The sequence below is a fragment of the Meles meles genome, chromosome 6 (assembly GCF_922984935.1).
Source record: "Meles meles chromosome 6, mMelMel3.1 paternal haplotype, whole genome shotgun sequence".
NCBI classification, from domain to species: Eukaryota; Metazoa; Chordata; class Mammalia; order Carnivora; family Mustelidae; genus Meles; species Meles meles.
Genome location: NC_060071.1, coordinates 54,775,524 through 54,789,944, shown reverse-complemented (window position 1 = coordinate 54,789,944; position 14,421 = coordinate 54,775,524). Strand labels below are relative to the sequence as shown.

At 38.8% G+C, this 14,421-nt stretch overlaps 1 protein-coding gene, 1 non-coding gene and 1 pseudogene across 2 annotated transcripts; 2 read left to right on the top strand and 1 right to left on the bottom strand.

Moving 5' to 3' along the window:
- The first annotated feature begins 2,919 nt into the window (after positions 1-2,919).
- Positions 2,920-3,864, top strand: LOC123944393 (olfactory receptor 11H6-like). Its single transcript, XM_046009480.1, has one exon. It carries the CDS (start codon positions 2,920-2,922, stop codon positions 3,862-3,864), a length of 945 nt encoding a protein of 314 aa, XP_045865436.1.
- A 2,974-nt stretch (positions 3,865-6,838) lies between these two features.
- Positions 6,839-8,181, top strand: LOC123944132 (annotated as a pseudogene).
- Positions 8,182-10,666: 2,485 nt separating this feature from the next.
- LOC123945290 lies at positions 10,667-10,807 on the bottom strand. Its single transcript, XR_006819144.1, has one exon. It is a non-coding gene; the product is annotated as a U4 spliceosomal RNA (small nuclear RNA).
- Positions 10,808-14,421: the final 3,614 nt, after the last annotated feature.

Here is a 14,421-nt window from a genome sequence, read left to right as displayed (position 1 = left end):
GTGCACTCATACCCATGTACACATGCACACATAGACATAAAAGTAATAAAAATGAAAGGGTCTGAAAGTTTGCTTCATCTCTCACAGCAATAACTCACTTGAAAGAAGGAAGAAAATTACAACAATCATGCCAACCTTTTTTTTTCTTAATCATGCCAACCTTTAGGGCCATCTGCTAAAACAGTCTGAAATAACCAAAGGGCCACATGGGGAGGTGTCTTCTAGAACTTTGGCATTCCATCCCATACCCCATGTTCTCTCCTCCTGGGACTTCTAACACCACGAAATGGAATTTATTTATCAGCGTCATATTAGAAGCACAGAATGAACATGGGAGAAAACTTCTCATTATAAGAAGGAATGACTCCTTTCTACCCATGGAGTGAATCAATAGGAATGAGAATGAGAAATATGATGACATGACTCTGATACTGACATACACAAGAATCTAAAACTTGTAGCAGGTTCAAAAATATGAATAAAATTTAATGTGAAACAACAAAAAATAAATAAAAAGCTCATGTCCCAGCTCAACTGGTGTCGCTACAGTGATTGCACCATCAAAAGTGTAACCTGTCCAAACAAAATAAACATCTGTTCTAGGAAAAGCATGAGAATATCTATCTGATCACCACTAGACAAACTGAGCCCCAAAGGCCAATCAAGTGGCTCCTGAGGGAAGGGAACACTAGGGAAATAACTGACAATCCTCTCATAAATTCTCACTTTTGGAATTCACAGGAGACTATATCCCCTAGGGGAAATCAGACACAGATTTCAGAGAAACACAGATAAGTGTCCTGTTGTACAACAAATATGCCAATTTCTCTCCAAAGCAGTATCATGTGTACAGCAATGTAAGCACTTTCTCTGGGTTGCTCTCTATCCAGGATGTCATGCCCTCCATCGTGCTTGCCTTCTGCTGCAGTGAAAACAGAAGATTCAAGTCACACCTGCCAGATCTGTAAGGAGGTAGGTTCAGAAGACAAACAAGTATAGGACAGTTCTTAGGGGTCCCTTTTAGCTCCGCCTTCTTTTATGTGGTTGTGGAAAAAGAAGCACCTCCCATTACGTGAAGAATGTAAGGAGGTTCATCTTTACAGCTGAGAGGGCTGGCAATCAGGGAAGTGAGAGAAATGAAGATGAGGAAGAGTGAAAATTCTGTCCTTATTAACCAGGAGGTGGATCCAGTCAGAACCAGGTCTGTGGGGGAAATAGCATGTGAGTGAAGTGACATCTGGAAAGGACTGACAAAGTGGCTGTGCAGAGCAGGGCAGTTCAGCTCTCCCTGACTTTAGCCATGTTCGGCTCTGCCACAGAGCAGATGATCCACTTATCTCAAGGAGGGAAAACATGACCGAGTACTCCAGGGTGGTGAGTTCACTCCCACATGGCTCACAAAGACTTGTAAGTCTCATACACAATGACCAACGAATACTTCCTCCTTTTATATCTCTTTCCCCATGGTTTCTTTGGCTTCTGTATTTCTCTGAATACATGCTACAGAGGAATTAACTCACAGTTTGGTTTTTCCAATCATGATCTAGACACAGAGAGGAGCTTTACAGTGAAGTGTGATGTGAAAAATTCTGAATGACTGCAATGCCTTATGTCACTAATTGCAATCATCAAGATTACCCTCAAAACTATGGGCATTACACAACCTGGAAAGTAATGCATTTTATAACTCATACATTCGTAAACATTCTTAGCTAGAATACTTTTATTAAAGGCATCTGGATCACTATTCTGCATTATATTTTATGAATAAATATCATCACTCAGTCACGTTACTTGGGTCAATTAGGCCCAAATGATGACTGCCCCCCACTAATGGAAGGGATCCTAAAATAAATGAACAAGACCAAACTACTAGCAACAGAATTTTAGGCAATCTCATAGGCTTTGTTTTGCTTTTCTCACCATGGAAATCACACAACATCTAAGTCTCAGACAAGAAAATTTTCACAAAGATTCTCCTTCAACTTCCCAAAACAATGCTGATCTTCCACATCTAGAGTAGGATTGGGGTGACAGAGGGGATGAAGAAGTAGAAGGGGAATCTTTGTCCAGAGGGACAGTTTATGGCTCTCAGCATTGTTCTTGGTTCCCAGAGACTCTGCTTAGGAGTATCTGATGTTCGTGAGCCTCTGCATCTATCCATAACCAGAAGAACAGAGGCCTTCTAGGACACTTAGTGACACTTCAGGCAAAACCCTCAAAAATCCTTAAATAAGAGACCAGATACATTGCTCAGTTTTTCTATCTATAATTAGATATTTAACCTAGACCAAGGTTTTACAGAAGTATTTTAATTCAACAGGTAGAAGATGGAACTGATATGAAAGCCATAACATAAGTGTCTAGTTAACAAAACATGATGAACACTGAAGAATAGATGGTATGTGTGATGTTTTTTGTCCAGTTATCAGATGACTTTAAGACACCAACACTGATCCAGAATAACAGAGAAATGCATAAAGATTTGAGTGTTGTTTCTCCCTCTTCTGATGCCTAACATTTGTGTCTCTAATTCCAAAGATTTAAGTAATTGAAACTCTGTGTCCAATAACAAGGGTCTATAGCTCTTAATCTATAGATAAAAATACATGATGTTGATACCTACTTCCATTTGTGAGTACTGTCATTAACCTTCTCCAAGCTCGTTATCGTAGAACATCCTGTCTTTTACGATGAGAAAATTCTGAAAGAGAAATGAGAGAATACAAAGTTTCAAAGTCTGATCATACCAAGGACTCTCCAAGTTCATAGACTTCAGCAGTATAGTTATCTTATTTATCTAATGGAATAACAGAATCTAAGGGAGCTAGGGATCTCCACAAAGGAAATAATCTTGAAGATGAAAGAATAAGGCCATCTTTGTCATTGTCACTTTTCTTCTCCACCCCTTAGGAAGCCATGAATATGTCAGGAGTCAGCACAGTGACTGAATTCATACTCCTGAGTTTTCCGTGTTCCAGGAAGGTTCAGGTCATCCTCTTCATGCTGTTCTTGGTGTCCTACATCCTGACACTGATGGGGAATGGGGCCATTGTCTGTGCAGTGAAGCTGGATCGCAGGCTTCACACCCCCATGTACATTCTGCTGGCCAACTTTTCATTCCTGGAGATCTGCTATGTCAACACAACTGTTCCCAACATGTTAAAGAACTTCTTATCTGAGACCAAAACCATCTCTTTCATGGCTTGTTTCTTCCAGTTCTACTTCTTCTTCTCCATGGGTATCACTGAGACCCTCTTACTGCCCCTCATGGCTTTTGATCGTTATCTGGCCATCTGCCAGCCTCTCCATTATCCTGTCATTATGAACAACCATCTCTGCATGAACCTGGTGGCCCTGTGCTGGATCACAGCTTTCCTCTGCTATCCGATCCCTATCTATTGTATCACACAACTCCCTTTTTGTGGCCCCAACACCATTGACCACTTTGTATGTGACCCTGGGCCTCTTCTGGCCCTGTCCTGCATCCCTGCCCCTGGAATTGAGCTTTCCTGTTCTATATTGAGCTCTCTTATTATCTTCATCACCTTCTTTTTCATTCTTGGGTCCTACACCCTGGTTCTCAGAGCAGTGCTGCGTGTCCCTTCAGCAGCTGGCCGACGTAAGGCCTTCTCCACCTGTGGTTCCCACCTGGCTGTGGTGTCTCTCTTCTATGGATCCATCATGGTGATGTACATTAGCCCAACCTCTGGAAATCCAGGTGGGATACAGAAGATTGTAACCTTGTTCTACTCATCGGTGACCCCACTTATAAACCCACTGATCTATAGTCTCCGAAACAAAGACATGAAAGCTGCCTTGAGAAAAATTCATATGTGCACAGGAATTAGTCAAAGCAAATGAGAGTTCATGAGTTGGTCAAAATCACAGTTAATTCTTTTCCCTATTTCCATTCCCACCTAAAAAGTGGTGTTTTTTCATTTGTCCCTTGAAACACAGACTCAAATTTATCTATTCCTGCCAGGTCACATAATGGAACACAGTATGACAAATTAAATCACATCTTGTCCTCAAATCTTGATTTTGTATGTTGTAATTGGGATAAATGACCTGGATGTCTGACCTCCAATAACTGCTTGTCCACTTATCTGTGATTATTAACTCAGTCCCTGGCCTCATGCTTTTCTGACCTCTATTAAGTGCATCCATTCTTACACTTGTTTTTTCTTGTTAGACATCTTTTCTCTACTCCTTAGAAGGGTATTCATACCTTTGTAGCACTGATAAAAAGTAATAAGTGCCAATTAAATCATTACTGAGCCAGCATTTTTATTTAATTGATGTCCAAAACACCAACAAAGACCAAAGCACTGTCTCCCAAAACTGTTTCATAATTACTTAGGGAGCTTTGTAAAGAACAGATTGTTGCTATGAACATTGGGGTACAGATGGCCCTTCTTTTCACTACATCTGTATCTTTGGGATAAATACACAGTAGTGCAATTGCAGGGTCATAGGGAAGCTCTATTTTTAATTTCTTAAGGAATCTCCACATGGTTCTCCAAATTGGCTGCACCAACTTGCATTCCCACCAACAGAATAAGAGGGTTCCCCTTTCTCCACATCCTCTCCAACACACATTGTTTCCTGTCTTGCTAACTTTGGCCATTCTAACTGGTGTCAGGTGGTATCTCAATGTGGTTTTAATTTGAATCTACCTGATGGCTAGTGATGATGAATATCTTTTCATGTGTCTGATAACCATTTGTATGTCTTCATTGGAGAAGTGTCTGTTCATGTCTTCTGCCCATTTTTTTGATATAGCAGCAATGGCCATGGTTGCCAAACTGTGGAAAGAGCCAAGATGCCCTTCAACGGACAAATGGATAAGGAAGATGTGGTCCATATACATGATGGAGTATTATGCCTCCATCAGAAAAGATGAATACTCAACTTTTGTATCAACATGGATGGGACTGGAAGAGATTATGTTGAGTGAAATAAGTCAAACAGAGAGAACCAATTATCACATGGTTTCACTTATTTGTGGAGCATAAGGGATAATAGAGAAGACATGGGGAGATGGAGAGGAGAAGGGACTTGAGGGAAATTGGAGGGGGAGATGAACCATGAGAGACTATGGGCTCTGAAAAATAATCTGACGGTTTTGAAAGGGAGGGGGTGGGAGGTTGAGGGATCCTGATAGTGGGTATTATGGAGGGCACGTATTGTATGGAGCACTGTGTGTGGTGCATAAACAATGAAATCTGTTACACTGAAAAGAAATTAAATTTTTTTAAAAAGTAAAATATAATAATAATAAATTTAAAATCTTAAAAAAAAGAAGAGATTGTCAGTTTCTCTCTGAATCTAAATGAGAATCTTTGAAGTGGACTCCTGGAAATCCTTATTTTAGTGTTACTCAAGTGGTTCTGGTGCACCTGACCAGCACCAAACCACAAATGATCTTATAGAACCACTACTTTTTAAAATTTCCAATTTCAGTTTATTTTTTATTATGTTATATTAGTCTCCATACGATACATCATTAGTTTTTTTTGTTTGTTGGTTGGTTGATTGCTTTTTTTTTAATTTGTTTATTTACAGCATAACAGTGTTCATTGTTTTGGCATCACACCCAGTGCTCCATGCAGTACATGCCCTCCCTATTACCCACCACTTGGTTCCTCAACCTCCCACCCCCCCCGCCCCTTCAAAACCCTCTGGTTGTTTTTCAGAGTCCATAGTCTCTCATGGTTCATCTCCCCTTCCAGTTTCCCTCAACTCCCTTCTCCTCTCCTTCTCCCCATGTCCTCCATGGTCTTTGTTATGCTCCACAAATTAGTGAAACCATATGATATTTGACTCTCTCTGCTTGACTTATTTCACTCAGCATAATCTCTTCCTGTCCCGTCCATGTTGCTACAAAAGTTGGGTATTCATCCCTTCTGATGGAGGCATAATACTCCATCATGTATATGGACCACATCTTCCTTATCCATTTGTCCGTTGAAGGGCATCTTGTTTCTTCCCACAGTTTGGTGACCGTGGCCATTGCTGCAATAAACACTGGAGTACAGATGGCTCTTCTTTTCACTACATCTGTATCTTTGGGGTAAATACCCAGCAGTGCAATTGCAGGGTCATAGGGAAGCTCTATTCTTAATTTCTTGAAGAATCTCCACACTGTTCTCCAAAGTATGAACCACATCTTTTCCATTCACCTATTCAAGGGTATCTAAGCTCCTTCCACAGTTTGGCTATTGTGGACATTGCTGCTATGAACATTGGGGTCCCTGTGCCCCTTCTTGTCACTACATCTGTATCTTTGGTATAAATACCCAGTAGTGCAATTGCTGGGTCATGGGGTAGCTCTATTTTTAAATTTTTGAGGAACCTCCATACTGTTTTCCAAAGTGGCTGTACCAACTTGCATTCCTACCAACAAGGTAAGAAGGTTCGCCTTTCTCCACATCCTCTCCAACATTTGTTGTTTCCTTCCTTGTTAATTTTTGCCATTCTAACTGGTGTAAGATGGTACCTCAATAGAACCACTATTTAAATAAATATGTGGCATAGAGAAATGAAATCCTACATTATCTGGGAAATTGCTTTCAGGGAAGAAAGAATCTGATAAACTTCTTAAGATAAATATTGTGATATCAACATTTTCTTCTATTCTTGTGGATAGTCCTTGAAACTCAATTTCTATATCAAAGGCAACTTGGGTATCCAAATAAGGGGTTATTAATCTTTGATTTAAGTGAGCATGTAATTAGCTCTAAGTTTTATTCTTAGGATATTCTGGGTCAACTTTTAGATTAACGCAGAACATCAGAAATATGTGGATCAGGGAAGAGGCAAGTCTGGTCTCAAAATGGAGGTAAAACCGCCGCCTGGTCACCCCCAGCCCGACTCCGGCCGTCGCTGCCGCCACCGCCGGGGGGAGGAGGGCCATGATCCAAAGGAACCAGAGCAGTTGAGAAAACTGTTTATTGGTGGTTTGAGCTTTGAAACTACAGATGATAGTTTAAGAGAACATTTTGAAAAATGGGGTACACTTACAGATTGTGTGGTGATGAGAGACCCCCAAACAAAACGTTCCAGGGGTTTTGGTTTTGTGACTTACTCTTGTGTTGAAGAGGTGGATGCAGCAATGTGTGTCCGACCACACAAGGTTGATGGGCGTGTAGTGGAACCAAAGAGAGCTGTTTCTAGAGAGGATTCTGTAAAGCCTGGTGCCCATCTAACAGTGAAGAAAATTTTTGTTGGTGGTATTAAAGAAGATACAGAAGAGTATAATTTGAGAGACTACTTTGAAAAGTATGGCAAGATTGAAACCATAGAAGTTATGGAAGACAGGCAGAGTGGAAAAAAGAGAGGATTTGCTTTTGTAACTTTTGATGATCATGATACAGTTGATAAAATTGTTGTTCAGAAATACCACACTATTAATGGGCATAATTGTGAAGTGAAAAAGGCCCTTTCTAAACAAGAAATGCAGTCTGCTGGATCACAAAGAGGTCGTGGAGGTTGATCTGGCAACTTCATGGGTCGTAGAGGAAACTTTGGAGGTGGTGGTAACTTTGGCCGTGGTGGAAACTTTGGTGGAAGAGGAGGCTATGGTGGTGGTGGTGGCAGCAGAGGTAGTTACGGAGGAGGTGATGGTGGATATAATGGATTTGGAGGTGATGGTGGCAACTATGGTGGTGGTCCTGGTTACAGTAGTAGAGGAGGCTATGGAGGTGGTGGACCAGGATATGGAAACCAAGGAGGTGGATATGGAGGTGGTGGTGGAGGATATGATGGTTACAATGAAGGAGGAAATTTTGGAGGTAACTATGGTGGTGGTGGGAACTATAATGATTTTGGAAATTATAGTGGACAACAGCAATCAAATTATGGACCCATGAAGGGGGGCAGTTTTGGTGGAAGAAGCTCGGGAAGTCCCTATGGTGGTGGCTATGGCTCTGGTAGTGGAAGTGGTGGATATTGTAGCAGAAGGTTCTAAAAATTTTTCAGAAGAAAAGGGCTACAGTTCTTAGCAGGAGAGAGAGCGAGGAGTTGTCAGGAAAGCTGCAGGTTACTTTGAGACAGTCGTCCCAAATGCATTAGAGGAACTGTAAAAATCTGCCACAGAAGGAACGATGATCCATAGTCAGAAAAGTTACTGCAGCTTAAACAGGAAACCCTTCTTGTTCAGGACTGTCATAGCCACAGTTTGCAAAAAGTGCAGCTGTTGATTAATGCAATGTAGTGTCAATTAGATGTGCATTCCTGAGGTCTTTTATCTGTTGTAGCTTTGTCTTTTTCTTTCTCTTTTCATTACATCAGGTATATTGCCCTGTAAATTGTGGTAGTGGTACCAGGGATAAAAAATTAAGGAATTTTTAACTTTTCAAAAAAAAAAAATATGTGGATCAAAATTATTAGATCTGGAAAGAACTGCTTCTTTTGAGTTGTACTTCCATATAATGCCTTTGAATCTTGTTGAGATATACTATAAGAAGCAGCTATATTGAACTATATTATATCTCTGTATATCTCTATCATCTTTCTATATATCACTTATCTATCTGCATCATATACTTCAGGGAACCAATGTTCACTGTATTTCTTAGTTTCCCTAGTATGAATCCCCATGAAAGAAATTATTACAGGATTAAGAGCACTTAATTTGGTTTTCCCTGAGAAACCACCTGTTTTCTTTGTACTCCCATTTCTCACTTTGTTTCCCTATTCCGCATAACACATTTAGAGGCTTGATTTTAATACCTGCATAAGATCTTATCCAAAAACTATCATTCCATTTTTTCTTCCACGTTCATATTTCTCTTATTTTTTTCTTTTATTGTGCTTTTCTTTTAGTATGCCAGATCGTTAAGGGAAAAATGTAGAATGTAGTATAATAAAGGTACATATAAATAAAGGTATAAGTAAATAAATAGTTCCAAGAAGAGTTTATAAAGTGGTAAGGATTTTATTAAGATGAGATTTTTATTAAGCCTTCTTCTGTATTACTGAGGTGGCTTTCCTAGGAGTACAAATAATACACCATTTATTGTGACCTAGAAGGTTCTAGATGATCTGATCCTGCCTACCTCTCCAGCCTCATACAACATCTAGTTTCTGGATAGCCAAATAAACTATTTCATATTCTTTGAAAATCCCAAACTTTTTCCTGTACTTACATGGAATTTGGTTCCCCTAGAACGTTGCATAGCATATTTTCTGACTGAAAAATCACCTCCTAACAAAGGTATTCTCTAACCATCTCATCTAAATTACTCCCTATCTTACCCTAACATTACCTATACTCGTATATTCATGTTTTATTGAGAGGTAGTTAACATACAAGGTTATGTTAGTTTCAGCTATACAATGTAAAGATTTGATATATGTACATATTGGAAAATCATCAGCACAGTAAGTCTAGGTGACATCACCACGCATGACTAAAATTCTTACCACCCTTATTCTTTGTTATACTACCATAACTAAATGGAATTATAGACTTAATGTGTTAATCTGATTATTACTGGTCTCCCTCACTAGAATATAAATTTCACAAAGGCAGGGACTTTATTTTCTACATTGATGTAATTCAGGTCAAATCACAGAGGTAAAGAAATGTTTATGAAATGAATAAATGAAATGTATCAATCCCAGACATGAACTGTCTGATTTATTTTTCACGATAATTCTGTCACACATGCTATCCAAAGAAAAGTTAAGAGGTAAAAGGAAAGGGTGACTGGGAATGGAAAATGAAGTAGGAAGATTGGGGAAGAATTACTCCTGGTATGATTGAAATGTGGAGGATGGGGTAAATTATAGGAAGCCGTACATAAATCCGGTAAACCTTATTATTCAAAAAAAAGTTCAGGTAAATATTTTAATTATCTTAACACTATTCTGAAGAAATCCTTTTTCATTGGTTTTGTTCTTTTTACTTCCTTAGAAACTTTCCTCTCAAATGAAGAAGATAAAATGCTTATTCAGCTAATAAGGAGAGAGTATATTTCATTTCTCTAACTTAACCCTAAAAGGATAGTGAGTGGAATTTGTAGTACACTAGAGGGCAGATCCTGAGGTGAGTGGCAGTGAGAGAACAGTGCCCTCAGGATGCTGGAAGCAGAAAAAGAGGAAAATTAAAACACAGTAAAAGCATATTCAGCATCCACAGAGACCAACTACTTCCTGCTTGTGTTTTCTCCCACACAGTCTGATGGGAACAAATCACCCTCCAGAGCAGAACAGTAATCTGTGAAACTGAGAATCACCTTGACAAACTGAACCAACTTGAGATCACATGCCATAGGCTGCTAACAGCTGCACTGCTGATAGCTCATACATGCACCCTCTGTCTTCTCCTAGGAAAACATTCATACGTCATTAGCATGAGTAGTGTATGCTGCCAAGAAAACGCCAGATGCAGAGAATGACTTTTTATTTTATCAGGATTTTCCTGAGACTTAGTTACTGCTGATGTTTATGTGATACTTCCTTTAAAAATGAAACATTAATACAGGAAACTCTCAACTAACAATTGTAATGTACAGGCAAAACTTTTCTCAGAACTAGGTTGTTTGAAATTGGACATTAGTTTTCCCAATTAAACCCTGTTAGGTGATGTCAATGCCCAAGTTTGGCACATAAGAGTCTAGGTAATACATAATATACCTGCCCATATTGAACTACATTCTAGCCAACACCCATTCCAGTTAAAAGTTCTAGCAACCTGCGGATAGAGAGAAACCTCTTCGACCTGTGAACAGCTTTCAATTAGCAATAATCGCACCTCAGATGAACCTCACCAGTTATGATACTGCCACTGCGCAAAGCTCAGAACATCTTTGATCTGTAAAGAAGGCTTTCAAATACCTACATCTCGCATCATACTTAATGGTGAAAGTGAATGCTTTCTCCCTAAAATCAGAAACAAGACAAGAATTCTGCTCTTACCACTTCTATTCAACATCATGTGGGAAATGTTAGTGCACTTAAGCAAAGCAAAAAAGTAACAGGCATCCTGATTGAAAAAAAGAAGGAATACTGTCTAATTAGACATGACATGACCATCTGGGTAGAAAATCCAGTGGAATCAACAAAAAAGGCTACTATAACTAATAAGCAAGTCTTGTGGGATTTCAAGATACAAGAACTCTATATAAAAATCAACTGGTTGGGGGCACTGGGTGGCTCAGTGGGTTAAAGCCTCTGCCTTCAGCTCAGGTCATGATCCCAGTGTCCTAGGATCGAGCCCCACATCGGGCTCTCTGTTCAGCAGGGAGCCTGCTTCCTCCTCTCTCTCTGCCTGCCTCTCTGCCTACTTGTGATCTCTCTCTGTCAAATAAGTCAATAAATAAAGTATAAAAAAAAAATCAACTGGTTGGAGCTCCTGGATGATTCAGTCTGTTAAGCAGAGGGTTGCTCAGTCAGTTAAGAATCTGTCTTTGGTTCGGGTCATGATCCCAGGGTCCTGGGACCAAGCCCCAAGTCTGGCTCTCCATTCAGCAGGGAGCCTGCTTCTCCCTCTCCCTCTGCCTGTAGCTCTGCCTGCTTCTGCATTATCTCTCTCTCTCTCTCTCTCTCTGTCAAATAAATAAGTAAATCCTTAAAAAACTAAATAAAGAACTCAAAACCAGTTACATTTCTATAAGCAAGTTCTAGCAACAATCAGAAATTGTGTTTTTTTAATAATGCCAGTTAAAGTGCATCAAAATATATTGAATACAGACAGAATTGATAAAAGATGCAAAAGATTTATACAATGGAAATGACAAAACATTTTTGAGAGAAATTAAAGAGGTATTTAACTGTAAAGATACAATTTGTTTATGGGTTGGAAAATTCAGTAGTGTTAAGATATCAGTTCTTCCCAAAATGATCTATGGTTTCAATGAAATCTCAATCAAAATCCCAGTGGGACTTTTTTGGGAGAAATTGGAAAGCTAATTTTCAAATTTATTTGGAAATGCAAAGGATTTCACTAGACAAAGTTGGAGTAACGCTGTTTAAGACATAAAACTACAAATGATCAAAATAATGTGGCATTGACATTAAATTAAACAAACAGGTCAAAGGAAGGAAAATAGCATCCAGAAATAGTTGTGATTTCCAACAAAAAAAATTGAGTGGAGAAAGGATAGTAATTTAATACATGGTTCTGGAATAACTGAATATCCATATCAGAAAAATAAACTTAGTATCTCAATACCTCTCAAAATACACAAAAACGAACTCAAAATGGGTCATGGATCATAAAACCTAAAACCATAGAATACATAAAAGACGAACACGGGAAAATCTTTCTGACTCTAGCTTAGGCAAACTTCTTAAGTACAACACCAAAAGCATTAAAACAACAAATTCCTAACCTGGACTCCACCAAATTTAAAAATATCTCCTCTTGGAAAGGCACTATCAAGAGAATGAAAAGACAAGCCACAGACTAGGAGGAAATATTGTCAAAGCTTATAACTGCTGAAGGACTTGCATCTAGAATATATCTTTAAAAAAAAACACTCAAAATATCAATAATAAGAAAGCAAATGACCCAATTAAAATATGGAAAAATATTTGAGCACACACAGAACAGACATATACAGATGGAAAATAAGCAAATGAAAATCTATTCAACATCACTTCTCATTAGGGAATTACAAATTAAAACCACAATGTGCTACCACCATATATATATATATATTATATATATACATATAATATATATATATATATATGTCAGAATCACTACAATTAAAAAGAACAACTATACCAATGCTGGTGGTGATATAAAGGAACCAGAGCTCTCATACACTGCTAGTGTGAATGTAAAATGGTACAAGCACTTTGGAAAACAGTTTACCAATTTCTTAAAATGTTAAGCATGTATCTACCATTTCATAAAGCTGTTATACCTCTAGCTACTTACCTAGGAGAAAAAAGCAGGTGACATACAAAGTCTTACACATAAATGTTCCAAGCAGTTTTATTCATAATGACACAAAATTTGATGGAAGAATATCCATCAAAAGCCCAAACACATGAGCAAATTTCTGTCTGTCTATACAACAGAATATGACTCAGCAAGAAAAAGAAATAATGTCTCGATAGATACAACAACATGGATGTATCTCAAAATACTTGTGCTGAGTGAAAAAAACTAAACCAAAAAAAAAGTAAGGTATGATTCCATATACATATGTATATATATACATACACACACACACATATATATGTGTGTGTGTGTATGTATATATATATATTTCATATATATATTCATATATATATATGAAAAGTACAAACATCTATAGCAAGACATAGATCAGTGGTTACCTGGGGAGTGATGTCAGGAAAGGATAGAAGGTAGGAATTTCAAAGGGGCACACTTAGGGAAGTTAGAGATAGATTTGTGGATTGGCTAATTAATGAGACAATTAATTGATTTGTTAATATTTCATTCTACCTATATGAGATTTAAAACAAAGACAATACTTCAACTTGCATAGGACACACACACACACACACACACACACAGAAATTAAGGTGGAAGCCCAAGGGAAGGACATAATGAGCAGAAAGATGTCTCTTGACACTGTTTTCCTTTCAGAAGCAGTAAATGGATCCTCAAGGATCAAAAAAACTGGGTTACTTCCTGACAGACTCTGTTTATAACCCCTTCATCCTTCCACAAACCACTTCCACTCCTTTTCTCCTCTCTGGTCACTGCCATCTCTCTAAGGAAATGAAAAAAGCAGATTTTGAGAAGCTTCAGTTTGGAATTCCCCTTGCTGATCCAGGTAAAGAGGTTAGGAAGTATTTAGAAGAGCCAAAGTCATAATCTACAAGCTTCTAGCCACAGCCAGTTAGTTCTTAAGCTTTTACGGGTCAGGCATGGGTCAAGGTACTGCTACAGACATTTATCTCTTCCAGTAATCTTTACTACAGCCCTTTAGAAAGGGCATTATTGCACGCCTGGGTGGCTCAGTTGGTTAAGTGGCTGCCCTTAGCTCAGGTCATGATCCCAGGGTCCTGGGGTCGAGTCCCCCATCAAGCACCCCACTCAGCAGACAGCCTGTTTCTCCCACCCTCTGCCTACTTGTACTCTATCTCTCTGTCAAATAAATAAATAAAATCTTTTTTTTTCCAAAGGGCATTATTAGGCCCAATTTATCACTAAAGAAACTGAGTATTAATTTCCTATGGCTCATTTTAAAAGCTCTTGACCCTAAATATAGTGCTTTTTCCCATTATGCACAGCTGCTTACCACTCAACCCAATCAGGAAAATTATCCTTACTCTTCAGTATTTTCTAGATGACCCAGTATGACAGATGTGACAGCACCCTCAGTGAAACTACACAAACTAGCTAGATGGAACTGAGCTGTCATGAGTCATCTCCAAACAGGCTGTGGAGAGAGGGCCAACACACAGACACACCAAGGACAGGAAATGTCT

What these genes read in the sequence shown, in the direction of transcription:
- LOC123944393 (XM_046009480.1), top strand. Translation starts at nt 2,920, where the DNA reads ATGAATATGTCAGGAGTCAGCACAGTGACTGAATTCATACTCCTGAGT.